General features: G+C 33.8%; 1 protein-coding gene across 3 annotated transcripts in view; it reads left to right on the top strand.

The window, feature by feature from the left end:
- CGNL1 (cingulin like 1) overlaps positions 1-15,799 on the top strand; it is a 52,247-nt gene extending 36,448 nt beyond the window's left edge. Inside the window, exons 11-19 of one of the 3 annotated variants that reach the window (XM_065733763.1) lie at positions 1,414-1,566; positions 2,132-2,302; positions 3,502-3,663; positions 3,928-4,017; positions 11,876-11,959; positions 12,758-12,882; positions 13,361-13,469; positions 14,302-14,465; positions 15,044-15,799. In XM_065733763.1, coding sequence (XP_065589835.1) covers positions 1,414-1,566; positions 2,132-2,302; positions 3,502-3,663; positions 3,928-4,017; positions 11,876-11,959; positions 12,758-12,882; positions 13,361-13,469; positions 14,302-14,465; positions 15,044-15,182 — 1,197 coding nt within the window. In that variant the 3' untranslated portion in view covers positions 15,183-15,799. Of the gene's footprint in view, positions 1-1,413; positions 1,567-2,131; positions 2,303-3,501; positions 3,664-3,927; positions 4,018-5,914; positions 6,037-11,875; positions 11,960-12,757; positions 12,883-13,360; positions 13,470-14,301; positions 14,466-15,040 lie in introns of those variants that run through there. The other 2 variants (XM_065733762.1, XM_065733764.1) reach the window with 2 other exon arrangements.
- Positions 15,800-16,845: the final 1,046 nt, after the last annotated feature.

The following is a 16,845-nucleotide window of genomic DNA, read 5'->3' as shown; positions in this document are numbered from 1 at the left end:
ATAATTGTCACAGAATTAGGCTTTGCAGAATAACATCTATTAGCCCCCAGCATGTTTTAGGATTATGCGTACACTCCTTAACTCCTGTTTGTATTGGAGATGTCTTTATAAATAGATTATGTAGGAATTTAAGAGAAAACTAATCTAAAGAAACTCTTGTTTTTAACAATTGATCATATATTTTTTCCTCTTCACTTATAAGAATACACATTTTATTAGTATGTCTTTATAAGAATATTTTTTGTGTTTCTAAATTATCTTGCCTGAAGAAACAAAAATGTGTTTGCATATTTAAAGCTTTTTGAAGTGTAATAAACTAAGCACCATCTGTATTCGATATTCAACGTATCTTTAAATTCATAATGAAATTAAAATTTAAAACTATATTTTGGAATGTTTTCTAAATTTAATGTTGATTTTAATTATTTACATTTTTCTGTTGGAGCAACCTAAACTGTCCATAACCTGCTGTTAGTCAGTTTACTGGTGCCTCTCATACTTCATAAAAACAAACTCTTTCTTATGTAGTTTCTGTTTACAATAGGGCCATTAAGATATTTTACTATGAAGGAAGAAGGAAGAAATAAGGATTCCAACACAGAGATCTAAGATAACCTGCCATTCTTTTATTAGAATGAACTATTGACACTCATTCTGCTGATGATCAGTACTTAGATAGAGGGTGGTAAATTCTTAAACACACATCCTGAACATGATAACAGAAATTAATGCTCTGTTTGCATATGCTCCTGGTAGATGAGCATACACTATGGCTCTGCAGATCATTCAAAATGTAACCCAGATATGAATGTTTGTTTTGAAAATTAATGCCAAATCTTTCTTCAGGAAGGGAATTTCTGTGCTAGATGCAGCAAAGTTCTGTTTCTGTGTCTGTCAAAATGAGCTATCCTTTTGAAGAGAGCTTCTAAGCTTCTGTAAAAGCACAGGAATGGAAAAAAGAACTGAGCTATTTTATTTTATTATTTTATTTCCTAGGAAAACAAAGTTTGTCATTGAAAATACTTTTAGGGGAGCACTGAAGTGGAATGAATAGGAAAATTTGAAACCAGAAATGAGTATTAAAACACGTGTAGGAGGTTGGACTTGCCAACATGCAAACAATTGCAGAAGAATGTATGCTTGCATGTAATGGAATCATGAAAAGGAACTATGACTGTTGCAGCAGTGTTCCAAAATATACAGCATTGATAAAGTATCAATGAAATATTGTTTATCCTACACTGGCTAGCAAATTGTAACTACATTAACTTCTTTTTTTTTTAACTATTTAACTTTCTGTTAATTTTACAGCTGGTTGTATTACTGCTGCACAGGTGTACTATGTAAAATATCTTTAAGATGTTAGAAAAGAGACCCAACATTTAATTATACGTGTCTTTTAATCTACTGCAGGAGAGCATTCGTTGTATTTCTCAGGAACGGCAGCAGTTAACTGAACAATTAAAAGATGAAACTCACCAGAAGGAACAGCTGGAGAAGATAAAGAATGAAGTGGAAAATGAACGATGGCAACTGAACAAGACTGTTGAAAAGTTACAGGAGGAGGTATGAGTTCATTCAGAAGAGGCTGCAGGGGGGCTAAAAATCTAATAGGCAGAAGTGAATGAGCTGCCAAGTGGCAAACATAAAAAAAAATAATAATGTAAAAACATGTAAAAATAAATGAATGCAAACTTTACTTTTAGTTTCTTCCACTTAGAGGCTATCAGTACAAGCTCTCAGGGCTGGAACAGTAGTTGGAACACTGCTATCTCAGAACACTTTCATAAAATAGCTTTGTTGAAACAAAATCCAGGGTTTGAGTTCAGTTCTAATATACTATAGACTAAAGCTAATTCTTGGTAAGCTCTGTTTTGAAGACTGACAGCTTATTTTCAAATTGCTGTTGCATTAGAAGCCTTAGTTTGCCATCTGTGTGTAAACCATACAACTTAATATTCTTATATTGGAGTGTGATTACATTTCACAGTAAATTTTTGATAAATATGCTGTTTGGGAACACTGATTTGAGCATCAATGCTTAAGACAAACACCTTTTGGTGTATTAGTCATAACAAAGCCTTTCATAGCACTGTGTTAGGAAGAAAAGATATCTGTCCTTTTTTCCCAGATGGCTGAAATGGTGGAGACCTCAAGAACATCAACTGTGGAGCTCCGGAACCAGCTTGATGAATACAAGGAGAAGAATCGCAGAGAACTTGCAGATGTTCAGAGACAATTGAAAGAAAAAAACCTTGAGGTAGAAAAATCACGGCTGACAACCATTAGAATGCAGGATGAGGTAATGACTCATAACTTCAGTGATGAATTTTAGCTTTTGACCTAGAATTATGTTCTGACAGTTTACCAATCAATGAATGTTGGCTACAACTCTTTGGTGTATTTCATCAGAAGAGACTGATCTCAATCAGTGTACTTTTGTGTTTCTTTTTTTGTGATAATAATCAGCATAATACTGCCAGGGAAATTATTTTCTGGTTACGACAGATAGGTAACTGCAGTGCTTAAGAGATGAGTGTATCTAAGTGATATGACAGGGATTCCATTCATGACCTGCTGCTCTTTCAGTATCTGCTGCTGAGTAAATTCAGAATGCAGAAATATTTTTGATTCAGGAAAGAAACCACAGCTGTTTATAAAAAACCAAACAGAACAGAACTCAGGTCTGACTCTCTTTTAAATGAACTGCTTTATGTTCTTCTCTTCCTTTATATGAGCCAAGTTGCAGATTTAAATGACACAGGAACTAGTTAGTAACTAACTACAGGACACAAGTACAAAGGAACAAGCTCACAACAAAATTAATCCTTTGTTGTTTGACAAAAAGATCATCAAAACACTAATATAGAGAACAAAATACTTCTGATTGATGAGTTACAAGCAAAAGGAATTATCACAGTTTCACCTAAAAACCCTCTCACCAATTTCATATTTTGAAGTATCATAAAGGTTTTAGACAATTTCATTGGGTATGTTACTTTTTAGACTAGGAAACTTTTCTCCTCAGCAGCTAGCTGTAATACAAATAATGTGGGTTTGTTAGCAATTGTGGTATCAGTATAATGCTGTCATCATGGTGCTTCATAAATACCCAAGTACATAATTATTAAAAAGCTGAAATATGGGCAGTCTAAAAAGTAAAGGAATAGCACTGCAAAAATGCCAAATATAAAAGCATTTACACAATTGTAAAAACTTTGGCTTGCTGCAGTTGGATAAGAGTAAATAAAAATACCACTGTGTATAATTATAACTGTAGAACCTTTAGTTTGAAGTGCAACTTTAGATATAATACTTTAAACCGTGTTTGTTTTCTTTGTACCATCTTGTGGATAAATCAAATATTACTGTGAAAATTGTATAACTTGATGCAATTATTACACTTCTAAAATGGTTGTGTTTGCAGTCAGGCCCTTTTACTGACATCTCTTTTAGAGAAAGTACAAAATAAAGTGTATTATCATAATCTTTTTGTTTCAGATGCGTCTCCTGGAAGAAAACTTGAGGGACCACCAGAGAGCTCAAGATGAGGCAATAACCAAAACTCAGTTGTTAGAACAGACTGTGAAAGGCTTGGAGTATGAACTAGAAGCCAAAAACCACATAAAAGATGACCGAGCAAGACAAATCAAATTAATGGAGGTAAAACACTTTATTAGAATTTATTAAAATAATACTTTTATTTCATATGAATTCTGTATGAAGGAACAAAGTAACTTTCAAGTGTATTCTGAAGGTGATTTGTTATCTTTTCTTCCAGAGACATTGCTTTTTTCAAGTCTATTCTTTCAAAACAGTTCGAGTTATTCAAGTTTAAGGAGAAATTGACAGGTAGCAATCCCAGAAGGGTGAAAGGATGGGAAAATAGTATGCTGAAAATAGTTTTGTTGTTGTTGTTCCATTTAGGACAAGTTATCTCACCTGGAACTTGAGCTTGATGAAGAAAAGAATAATTCGGATTTGTTGTCTGAGAGGATCAGTAGATGCAGAGAACAGGTACTTGGAGAATTTTATTTTGTTCAAGGTTCATAAACATGATTGAACATACTCCTCCAAATCACCATAGACCTTTTCTTTCCTATTTTATAACTGGAAAAAATGAAACATAATTGAGTTAGTGATTGCCCAGAATTATCCACAAAAGTTGTTTCATATCACAGAGAGAACTTAAACTTTCCTCATTTCTTTTCTTGTAAATATTCCTTTTCTGTACATTCCTTGAGAAGGTAGCCTTTTACCTACAAAGTTTTTGGAATAGTGATCAGTTAGAGAGATCAGTTAGAGCACTGTACAGCAGAAGAAAAATGTAAGTTGAGCTTGACAGTTCTTGTTGAAGTTTGAAACATTAAAGCTTGAAAAAATTTATTTAGATTTCTGATATATGTAGATATAAAATGTGACTAATATGTGGAATTCTGATCTATACTCTGGCAACACACAAAGGTGATTGTATGTTCTGCTAATCTCATATGCTAGTTTCAAAAGAGTAACTGAGGTAATGAAGTAGACCATAATATGAGAATCGTGATAGCAAAGGAGGCAGAGCTTTGGAAGTTAATTAGTAAAGTTAGCTGAACTGCAGGTGTTGCTCAATTTCATCAGAGAATAAACTTTATTTTAATCCCAAGTGTAAAAACGGGTTAAGGTATACTGAGGAGATCAGTAACAAAAGGTTTTTCCACGTGAAATCTTCAGTCATTAGTTTGAGAAATGTTATGTCAATAAATAAAGAATGCAAAAAGAGAAGATTTATTAACAGTTATGTCTCATGGGGCAGAAAATTAAAGATACTGTGAGATTTGATAAGGTAAATTAAAAAAAAATGACCAGAAGGTTCTTGACTATATAAAAAGGAGTGGCAGTTGTATGTTGAAGTATCAATCAAGATAAAAGTAATCCAGATACGCTTCCTTGAGATTTATGAATATTTTGCCCATGTGTTTATTAAGGACATTGAATATGCAGGTGGGTGTGTGGAATGAACTGACAGGAATGAGGCCATTGAGCAGAATATCACCCAGTCTTAAGAAGATTTAGAAGTTCATTATTCTGAAGAAAGACCTTAATAATAAGATTCAAGATTTCTAAATGTTATAACATTAAATTATAGCTCCTGTAACAAAGATCTCTAATAAATCAGAAAAACAGAGTACTGCTTGATGACTGAAAAAGTAACTAGAACATCTGCAGGTCCAGTAGTCAGTAGTATGCAAGTTTTTGTGTAATTCATGGAAAGGAATTTGTTTGTGGCTGTCTCAAGAGTGTCAGGGCCTAGAAAAATGTTCTCTGCCTTAGTTTTGCATTCTGAAAGATATGAAACTGATTCATGATTCATTGCAGCTTCTCTACTACTATAGTTTTACATTAAGCATTAAATCTCATTACTGATTTCCTAGAAGTCTGGGAGGCAGTTTGCTTTGAGGTACACAAACTGTGATTTTTTGCTCTAATTTCTTTCTCTTTGAAAAAGATTTGCTGGCATTCTTTAGAATAGCTTTAATTTCAAAGGGAGAATAGAAAATAAAATCATTTGTGTTAGTTTCAGCTGGGATGGAATTGTTTTCTTTAGAAGTGTCTGGTATGATGCTATGTTTTGGTTCTAGGAGAAAAACAATGTTGATAATGCACCAGTGTTTATAGTTCTTGCTAAGAAGTGTTGCTCAGAACCAAGGCCATTCTCAGCAAAGGGCCCAAGGAGCTGGAAGGGAACAGAAGTAGGACAGCTGACTTAAGCTGGTCACAACATGATTTTAAAGTGTGCTAGGGCTTGGCTTCCAATTCGTACATCCTCAAAACACCAAGGCTCCAGTACTACGTTTTGTGACTCAAGTTACTGAGATTCTGTTTTGATTGTAGTATACTCTTCTGCCGTTACGTTATTGATATTCTACAGACTCTGAATGAGTGAGGAAGTGAAACAGAATGTGAAGGACCCATAATAATCTGAGGTCATGCTATTAATCCTTTAATGCTGGAGTCTATGCCTGTGTTATTAGCCTGGATTAAAAAGAAACTTACTGGTAGCTGCACAAGTGAGTACTATAGTAACTTAACTTGCTAACTAAATAGAAACCCAAAATACAGATGGGTGACATATATATATATATATATATATATATATATATATATATATATATATATATATATAAAACAATAACAAAAAAGTTTATTTTGAGACCTAAAGTTTCTCGTTTCATGCATGAGTTACAGAGGTTGCTTTATTTTGATTTTATGCCAGAATAACTAAGTAGTCAAATTACTGAAGAGTATTTCAAGGTCTGCTAAGCATTTATAATGGCATGAGGAATGATAATGGATTTCTTTTGGTAATATCTGTGTTTCTGTAACTTTCTATTATTATTTTAAAAGTTTACTTTAATATACTGATACAGAAGTATATTCAAATTGCTACTAAAACGAAATTGAAATTATTACTTGTATTTTAGATAAAGCAGAATGTTTGAATAATCATCGGCAAGGCTAATGGCTTACATTTCGTTTACTGTGAAATTTTATTCCCTTTTTAACTTAAAAACACTTTTGAATCTGGGAATGGTTGCATGAGGCATTCTCATTTTCCATAACTCATTCTCAAGAAATACCGCAACAACATGGAAACTTTTAATTTTTATCTGCTCTGGCTTTATCATACCATCTTTCTGCTTTGCCACACAACTTCTGAAGCACGAAGAATCCCATTCTTCAGCTATGTTCTATTCTAGCTTACATTAAGTAGGAAAGTGCTTGTAAGAAAAAAGTGGACTCCATCTACCTCTCCAAATTTTACTAAACATTTTCTGGAGAGTATGCCAGTCAGTTGGCAAATTTCAGCATAGGTTTAACTTAAAGGTGAACTTTGAAGTAACTTTATTGTGATTATTATGAGTCACTAGTTTCTAATTTCTGCTCCAATAGACTTGCTCAATTATCTTTATCCCAGAAAGAGACAGAAGGGTCTTTTGCTTTGTTTACTCAAATAAAGGGAGAGTCCACAGGGCCAGCTCCCTGTAGTGTCTCTCACAGTATTGAGGGCACATCACTCTTTTATTCTAACTTCAGGAACACGTTGTCCCTCCTCCTTTCCTCAGTGGCTGAAGTACTAAAAAGTTACAGGCTTCCTGGTCCACCTAATACATCTTCTCCTTTGTATGTGACTTCTCTGTTTATCATATACCATGTATACAATTAACCCCAACTTAATGCTGCCCAGGGCAGAGGAGTTAATATTGAGTTGTCTATTAAGCCTGCACAGTAAGTCTGAAGTTCATAGGTTCGTGTTGTCACTCTACTGTTGTAACTTCTTCTGGTTTCAACTAGTTCTTCTTTCTGATAAACCTTTTTTAGTGAGTTTAAATTGGTTCCTCTTTCTGATATGCTTTATTTGGTGAGAGTTACTGAAGCAGAGAGGAATTTGCAAGTCTTTGCAAAATTTGCAAGGACGTTGGATGCCTGCTTTGTAAGTCCTGTATCTCTCACTAGTATATAAAAAGACTGCAAAGGCAGGATAAATTCTTATCCTTGTCATCAGTACTTCAGTGTTCTTTTGATTGTAGAACTCTTTAGTTTTGTCTTTAACATAGCCATTAAGTTTTGAAAAGATCATAACTGCAGAAACATAATCTTGATCCTCTGTTGCATTTTCATCAGCATTGTAGAAGTTGTTTTTGACTTAATTATTGGTCCTTTTCATTACTAATGAAAGCATTGGATCCAAGCTGGTTGGGGCTTTGAGCAACCTGGTCTAGAGGGAGGTGTCCCTGCCTATAGCAGGGAGGTAGAACTAGGTGATATTAAAGGTCCTTTCCAACCCTAACCGTTCTGTGATTCCATGATTCCATGACCCTTTCTTTGCTGGTCAGTGTTGTCCCTTCTGCACAGCGTTCACTTACCCATAAGCTCAATATCACATACTTTTCATTATGGATCAAATCAAGAAAGGCATTCATCTGTTAAAGTCATCTCTGTTGCAAATTCCTTAATACCTTCTCAACTGTCTTCTAAGAACGGGGTTGCAATTCCATACATGTATTGTTTCATCTTGCTCTGTTTTTCTGAGCAGTGGAGTTGCCTTGGATAACGTATGTGTTGATATATATTCCTATACTGTGTACTCAGACTTGCTTCTGGTTGATTTCTTTGTTGATACCAGAGTGCAAGATGATTCAATAACCTAATCGTTGTAATAGGTTTTTGGGATTACTTTCTATTTTAATTTTGTGCATGTTTTCCTCAAATCAGAGAATCATGAAATAGTTCATGTTGGAAGGGACCTTTATAGATCATATAGTCCAGCCCTGCTACTATGCTCCATTAACTCCTGAGTTAATGAGAATTTTTAATCTCAGCTGTTTTCATGTTTTTTTTTTTTATATGTACCTGCTCTAATTACCAAAGAACCCAAGGTTAAGTGGACCTAAGATAAAAAACAACAAAGCAGTCCATATCCAGAGCTTGTGCAGAAACTGCTAAATCTCTGTGAAGTAAAAATACCAATTAATCCTTAGCTGTGACTGGCATAGATTCGGACTGACATTCACAGTTTCTCAAAAATCAGAATTCTATTGTTTATTCATTACATTTGAAAAGTAATAGTGTAGAATTCAAATTCTCTGTTTAAATAGAGGTTGCTTTTCTCTTATGAAAAATCAAAGGTTTTTGCTTGCTTTGACTTCTTTCTTGGTTAAACATCTATACTTGAGGACTCTGTTGATACACTAGATTTATTTTGTATGTGCGCGTGTGTATATATATATATATATATGTATATACACACACACATGCATACATACTAAAATACATACATAGTCATGCCTGCATACACATGTAGGTATGTACATATATCTGTACATATATACATACACATATATTCATGATGCAGGCATGTGTATATATGTATTTTAGTTTTCCCGGCATAGACATTAACAAGAAACATAGGCTGAGAACCCAGTGCAAGACAGTGACATAATGTAAAATATTATTATAAATCAAATTATTTTCACTAATAGTGAAATCACATCTGCTCCTAATCCTAAAGCTGGCATAAAATGCTGTTATGTGCAGTAAAGCTTTGTAGAATCGAATACTATTGCTTTTCTCCATTCTTTCATGTTAGCATTCATCAAATCCATCTGCAATAACTGTTGCTTTAAGCTGCAGAGCTACTTTATTCTTCTAACATAACTAGAATATATTGTATATATTAAAAATAGAACATGAAGCACAACATTCTGAATGGTACATTCCCAGAGCCTGACTTAACTACTGTAAAATAAGTGAAAAGTGAGCATATTGAGGCAGACAACATATTTGTTTTTCCTTTCTGCATGATAGCTGTGTGTTTACTAAAGAAATTTACAAGGAGATAACTGAAAGCAGTTTTTGTCTCCCCCTGCAAGAGCTATGTCCTGATTTTCTCCTCTTTTTACAAGCTTTTATGTTCTTCCACCTAGCTTTCCAATACTATTCAGGTATAGTACTTTTTTTTTCTCTTGCTGCTTTTATGTGAGGTTGTTTTTACAACAAGGTGTCCAACAACAGCAGCAGTCATCTTGGAAATTAATGTTTGCCTAAATACTTCCTTAATTTGAAGATTGGGGAAGGTTGCATAAGTTTGTCACAGCCTTTGAGCACAGTAAGAGCGCAACAGAACTTGTGAGTAGTTATTAAACAGCTTCCTACATATAACAAAACCCCTTCTTCAGTTAACAGTTGTGTATTTAATTAGTCATTCATTTTACTATAATTTTTGTTTCATCCTTTCTGGGTCTGCTTTCATGGTTAAAGTAGTTGAATAAATTTCTATGAAATCCCTTGCATCAGAACTTTTTTCTTTATATATGTGTTTATCTATGCATGGAAAAATCAGTAATATATGTGTACATGGAAAAAAGTCAAATGTGAGTGATTACGTAGAAGTGTGTGTATGCATTTACAAAAAATAGAATCACTAATGTAAAAGACAGCTGCACATACTCATTAAATCTTTCAGAGTGTGTTTGTGCTCGGTCTCTCACAGAAGTGAGAAGCTGGATTGCATTGACACAACTCATAAAGACTGAAGCTCTTTTTGAAATCCTTTAAACTAGGTGGGCTTATGTCATCTGAGAGTTACTTGATCCAGTAGTTGTCACCTTAAAGATATTTCCATACAGTACAGGAGAGTAAAGATTTAAGTAATCTCTCATTAAATAACTTTGATGACTTTTAATTAGTGTATTTAAAGAAGAAAAGAAGTCAGTGTTTTAAAGCTTCTGTGCAACAAAGAAAGCTTTGAGGAAATTAACCAGCTGTTAGCAGAGCACAGCCATGTGCTAACATTTGTAGTCCAGTAACTGGTATGACCTTAGTTTTCAGGAATGCATCCTACTGTTCTGAAAAGACTCTGTGACATAATACATGCAACTGCATGCATTACCATCACTGTATTCATATTTTGGTTTGAAAGCTACAGAAAGAATGTAAATTACTTTTTTTTTTTTTTTTTCAAGTGTGGTTAACTGAAAATACAGCTTTTAGTATTACAAAGTTTTTTTAAAAATGGCTTTAGGTAATTTTTTGTGTACTGTTTGTTTAACCTAAACATTTTCAGTGTTGCTTTGCACTTTTAATTTTTTTTTTTTTTTAGTGCAAGAATTCCAAATAGCTTTGGAAGATCTTTAGTTGGGTAAATCTGAAACTTAGATCTGTATGGCTGATGGTGTGTCTATGCAAGTTAATACATAACTGCTGTAAAGCAGGATAGAAAGCTATGGCCACTGAAATTTTTTAGTCTTTTTGCAGGCACAGTAATTGGCACTGATCTCTGCATTTCCCAGGTGATACCTACCATAGCAAGCATTGTACAGGAACAGCACAAATGCTTTGGTAACGTTGGCTGTTCCTGCAAAGAAATTTGTGAAGATTTGAAGGCGGTCTCAGCATGAACCACAGAATCGTAAGGGTTGGAAGGGACCTCTAGAGATCACTGAGTCCAACCCCCTGAGGGAGAAGAAATGTATTTCAGCATTGCAGACTTTTTCCACTAACCTATAGAAGCTTCAATAACTGCTGTCAGGCAGTTCAGAGTTTCTCTGTGATCTTCAGAATATTTCTTTCAGTCAAGTAGTAAGATAAAGCAAACAAGTATATTCTTATCTTGATTCTATTTGGAACAGTTAGTTTTTCACCATTTTACATATGGAAAATATATTTTCCTTGTAGTTATTGAATGTGTAAGTGAAATTTCAATAGAAACTTTTACAGAAGTGTTTTTTAAAACAAACAGAAGTTGACCTCCAGATCCTGAAGTCACTGCCCTCCTGCAATATGCAAGACATAAAACGGACTGTTTTTGTGGAGGGAACCATGTTGATATCCAGTGTACAGCAGACTTGTTGAAAAAGAGCTTTTATTATTTTCACAAGCTCAGAAAACTAAGAGTCTGTAGAATTTCTCTGAAGGTGCCATTTTTATGTGCTTAGTAAGATCAAACTTGCTAGTTCAGCTTGTCAGACTTAGGTATGAGAAAAACAACTATAGAAGGTGTTAAAGACTGCTGTGACATTCTGGAATTCAGCTATCTAATACATTACTTATCTCTAATGAGATATTTTAAGAGCTCATTGCCCTGCTACAGAATATATGTTTGTATATATCTCAAAGGAGAAATTTTTGTACAAGAGTGTAATTGTCAGCTTCATCTGAAATAGTGCATATGTCTTGAGTTCTACAAAAAAGCAAATTTTTTCTCGTTTTCTAGAAGTACTTTATTTATGGGCATGTATATATGTATATACTCATTTATACATGGAATATCATACAGACATATATAAATAAAATCTTTAATTAAAATTCCTGTCTTTTCTTTCTTCGACAGATAGAACAAATGAGAACAGAGCTACTTCAGGAAAGAGCTACAAAGCAAGATTTGGAATGTGACAAGATTTCTTTGGAAAGACAGGTAATTGCAGCTGCCATACCATCATACTAACAAGATAATAGGCCAGGTGACTGTTTCTATAAGGAAATTCTAGTAAGTCTAAGGAATTCAGTATTTGGTAGCTAGCTCTATCCTACCAGAAGGCACTGCTGGAAGTTTGAACATCTTAATACTGATGCTCAAAAGAAAATATCATAATATTGTAATTGCTATAATTATTATACTATAATTATGTAAATCCTTTGACCACTTTTGGAGGAGCTGTCTTTCAAAGTCTTTACAGTACTAAAGGAACACTGTTGATCATGTTTCAAGCAATTACAACTTTGAGTACTTTTTCTTTAAGAGCAAAAAAGTGAAGAAGTAACATGTCTTAAGAAAAGGTACAGAGAGTAAAAGTTTTCTTTCAAATCTGTCTTAGGAGGAAATGCAGTTTGTATGTTTCAATGACTGTGATAGAACGTGCAAAAAATTATTTTCTAGCTTTTAGCAACATGTTAATTCTGCAGCTCACCAGTCTTTGAAAGAAAGATCCTCATAGACCCCAGGTGAATAGTGAGGAAAAATATCTTAGTAAATGTTAGTCTACAGACATTCTCAAGAACAAAATCAGATTCTAATGGGAATTTAGAGAATATGTTTATACCAGACACCAAATTTGGTGGTTTTAATTCTGTGAAGTTAATCCCATTTTTATTAACTGTGTGAGAAGAAAGAATGCCACCTAGTGGTATACCTCATGTATCCAGCTTACTTTGTTTTAGGGTTGTATTTGTTAATAAGAGCATGTATGTAGTGATCATGTCTGTCCAAATATAGAACAAGGACTTAAGAAGTCGAATCCTTCATCTGGAAGGTTCTTACCGATCCAGTAAAGAAGGACTTGTTGCTCAAATGGAAGCAAGGATCACAGAGCTAGAAGAACGACTTGAAAATGAAGAGAGGTAAATCTAGTTATGTTAAGATCAAAGCATACATGTTTATATATGTCCTCTTCCTAATATTATATATCTAATATCTAACAACTTGGTTGTTTATTTATTTATTTATTTTTCTCAAGTACTGTTTAAAGTGTTTTCTGCTAAAGAAGCTGGAAGTTTAATTTTGAACAAAACCATATAGGATGTTGCCTTACATGTTTAAAACTGAGCACAGTGCTAGCATAGTTACATACCTCGTTATTTTAGCGGTGTCTAATATATGTAACAGGGTTAGAAATGCTAGCTGTAGTTAATGTTGCAGTTTTCACGTTCACTTCGTTGTTTAAGCTTGGAGGAATTTTTATATAAATATTGCATGGGATCAATAAATCAAAGCATTTATTAGTATTTATTTAACTTTAAAATATTGCTAAGAAATTAGCACTGTTTTAAGTACTGTAGTTCCTTTTCTTACAGGCTTGTCCTATGTTTGTTTTTCCAGGGATAGGGCTAATTTCCAACTAAGTAACCGCAGACTTGAGAGAAAAGTGAAGGAATTAATGTTGCAAGTAGATGACGAACATCTCTCATTGACTGACCAGAAGGATCAGGTAGAGGGAAAAACTAATGTACTAGTAGTGTTAATATCAGATATCTACATAAATTATCACATGTACAAGACATTTCAAAGGAATGTAAGTAGGTACTGATCACTCAGTTCTTCATGAAGTCCCATGTAATGAGATTTGCAGTTCCCTTTGTCATCGTGTTCTTTTGTTTGGTAGTACCTTATTATCAATTTCTAAATTTATGGGAATGAAGCACTCATAGAAGCAATGCTCTGATTACAAAATAAAGCAAATAGCAGTCAGTATCTGATCTATATAAGATATAACACACTCAAAATAGTATATTCTATCTTGTAACCATAAAATTTTATTTGAAGGAAAAAACTACTTATTGTTAAGGCAAGTGTTAAGCATATATTGATATTCTGATAGCAATATGTTCTGCCATTTCCTTGGTCTTTGTTTATTTCTTGCTTAAAACACATTTTATTTCTGTACGTGAGTCATTTAGTTAGTACTTTGCCTAAAGAGCGAACAGTGAGTTTAAAAATTCAGACATCTATCATGGGAACAAATTGTCTTGGGTCAAAAAAGAAACAAAACATTTTATAGTATCCGTTGGGTAAAGTTTCTTAGCCATCATGCTGTCTTACTCTATCAAAGCTATGTTTGTTGTTGTTTTTTTCCTTAAAAAATTATCTTCTGTTTCTTTTCTCCAAGCTTAATGCTAGCTTTTGAATATGTCTGAAGCTTAGTGTTACAGTGTTATTACACTGGCAAAGCTGTGTCTCTATTCTCCCTCTCATAGATGCTGGAAGAATAACATTCCTTTATTAAAATAGTCCTCTAATCAGCTGACATGTAAATATTTCAGTTGAGTTTGCGTTTGAAAGCAATGAAGCGTCAAGTTGAAGAAGCTGAGGAAGAAATAGACAGACTGGAAAGCGCTAAAAAGAAACTCCAGAGAGACCTAGAGGAGCAACTAGATGTGAATGAACAATTGCAAGGACAGCTTAATGCTGCAAAAAAGGAATTAAGGTAGGATAACCTGTCAGGACTTACAATTATGCGTCACTTGCCACTCACAGTATTGATTTCTTGCTCCCTTAGTCCCTCAGTTGGAGGCTTCCTATAATAAATTTGAAGTTTTGTCGTAAGCAGGCAGTGTTTAAGAGGCAAAGCTGTGAAACTATTCATTGTTTCTGCTCTCTACAGATTTTCTTCATCTTCTTTCAGATTGCTATAGGTGCCCGAGCTGTTTTTCTGTCAAGTGAATAATCACCGAAGCAGGGGATGAAAAATGGAAAGGAGTAGTAGAACTGGGCACTCATGTCATTTGTAGTGATTAAATCTTCTAGCTAATGACAGAGAAACAGCTATCCTGTGTTTAATTTTCATCCATCATCACTGGATTTTTTAGTGTCAAAGTCTTCATTCTCTTGCATGTTTCTTTTATGGAAGCTGTATTCTGTGACAAACTTTTGCTTTAAGAGCATGGATATTTCTGACTTTCTTAAAAAATGCAAACACTATTGGTGTTACAAGCTTTGCAGAAGTATTCTGTACTTTAACATGCAGTTTTAATCATACAGATGTATATATTTTTGTTTCAGTAGACGAAAGAAGTCACCAAGTAAAGTGCTGACTGATTTTGATGATGATGATGATGACGATGAGTTCAGCACGGATGGCGATAGTCTCTGTGAAGCACCTTCAGGAAATAACTTTTCAAAAGATGATGACACGATAATATAAAATAAGTACTGACTCTGTGTTTCCTTGAAAATACTGGAAGAGTAACTTAAATTATCAAAAAACTGGATATTTTAGAAGCCAAATGCCATAAAGGGATGTAAGATTTGGAAATTTGATGTTTCCATCCATACTGTGCCATTTTCTTGTTTAGGTATCTTATGTTTATTATAGAAAAGAGAACTGTGTTGTTAAACAGCTACAAAATGGTTATATATAAGTGCTACTGAAACACAGCGATAATGTTTCACATTGGAATTGTGATTTTGCTAAAATTCTGAATTAAAGAGTCATTTGGAAGTAGTTCAAAATCAGTTTGTAGTTATTAAAAACTTTTCACTAAAATTAAGGAAGGGACAATTATTTAATCATTGTAAGTACAGAATAATGATATATAGATTGTAAATATTTTAAATCTGATTGTTTATTGACTAGTACTATTTTGTAAAGTTTTAAGTATTATATAGATCAGTTTCATATGTAGAATTTCTAAATTTATACTGAATATTATTTTGGGGTTTTAACTAAAATAAAATACATGTTTTTGCATTACAGAGCAGATTCACACTTCCTGAGCCAGAAATTACGTTCTGATTTTAGAAACAGTTCAAGTTTTATTGTGCGCTGTTTAAGATGAAATGTAAATTCTACCTGTTGACTTTAAAGGGACCATCACATCTGCATGATGAGTGAGGCTTGCCCACAACTTTCTTGCAAACTTTGGTTGGGAAGCTTTATCTTTGTAGGAGGTAAGCATGATAATGAAGTCAGAGATTACTTAGCATCTTCATTTCCTGAAGTGGACTCCATACTGCCAGGGGCAGAGCGTTGTAGGCTTACTCATTTGAGGGCACTAGGACAGGCTTTTCTTAAAGTCTCTAAGGAGTCCCACTTGTTCCAGTGAAATTAATTATGGCTTATGGGTGAAGTACATGCTTAAATCTGTACATTATTTGATTCCAGAAAGTTATGCACCTGGCAGGGCACTGCATCCTTGAAACAAAAGTATGCAATCTAATTATTCTAACTTGTTCTTGAACATCTGTTTGGGATATGTTGCAGTGTATGGTGACGTGTATATATATATATATATACATATATATATATATATATATATTAGTATTTCAGACTACAGAAGTATCTGCGTTTTGAGGAATTCATCTGTTAAACAAAATCTGGAAAATAATAAAAAAAAAGATACTGCCAATTCTATTTTAAAAGCATTTTCCATTTTATTGCTAAAAATATTTTTGTTGTTTAGATTATATAGACCAGTTTATCACTTTTGCAAATCTAGAATTTTAAGGAAAGGCACTACTATATAATGTTGTTAATAAACTCTAGCTAACTCCTCACTGATGATTAGTATTTGTCTCCATTACATGTAGCTGAGTACATCTTTACTGAATGGACCAAATACTGCATTACTGTAAAAATACTTAAACCTGGAGTTGCTGGAAGCTTCCATTACTCACATGACGCCAGAAGCTGATAGGCTTGGTTAAGACAAGAGTCCTGACAATGGAGTATCCGTTTTCATATGATTATATGAAAAGAAACTCCTGCCTCACAGATATTCACAAATATATTCAGACGTAGTGCATCATAATACATTATAACACACAGCACTCTGTTGCCATATAATATCCTTGAACTTGATTTTGAT

The sequence above is a fragment of the Cyrtonyx montezumae genome, unplaced genomic scaffold (assembly GCF_038088225.1).
Source record: "Cyrtonyx montezumae isolate F1298 unplaced genomic scaffold, pur_monq_1.0 scaffold_17, whole genome shotgun sequence".
Lineage (NCBI taxonomy): Eukaryota > Metazoa > Chordata > Aves > Galliformes > Odontophoridae > Cyrtonyx > Cyrtonyx montezumae.
This window is presented reverse-complemented; position numbering and strand designations above follow the sequence as displayed.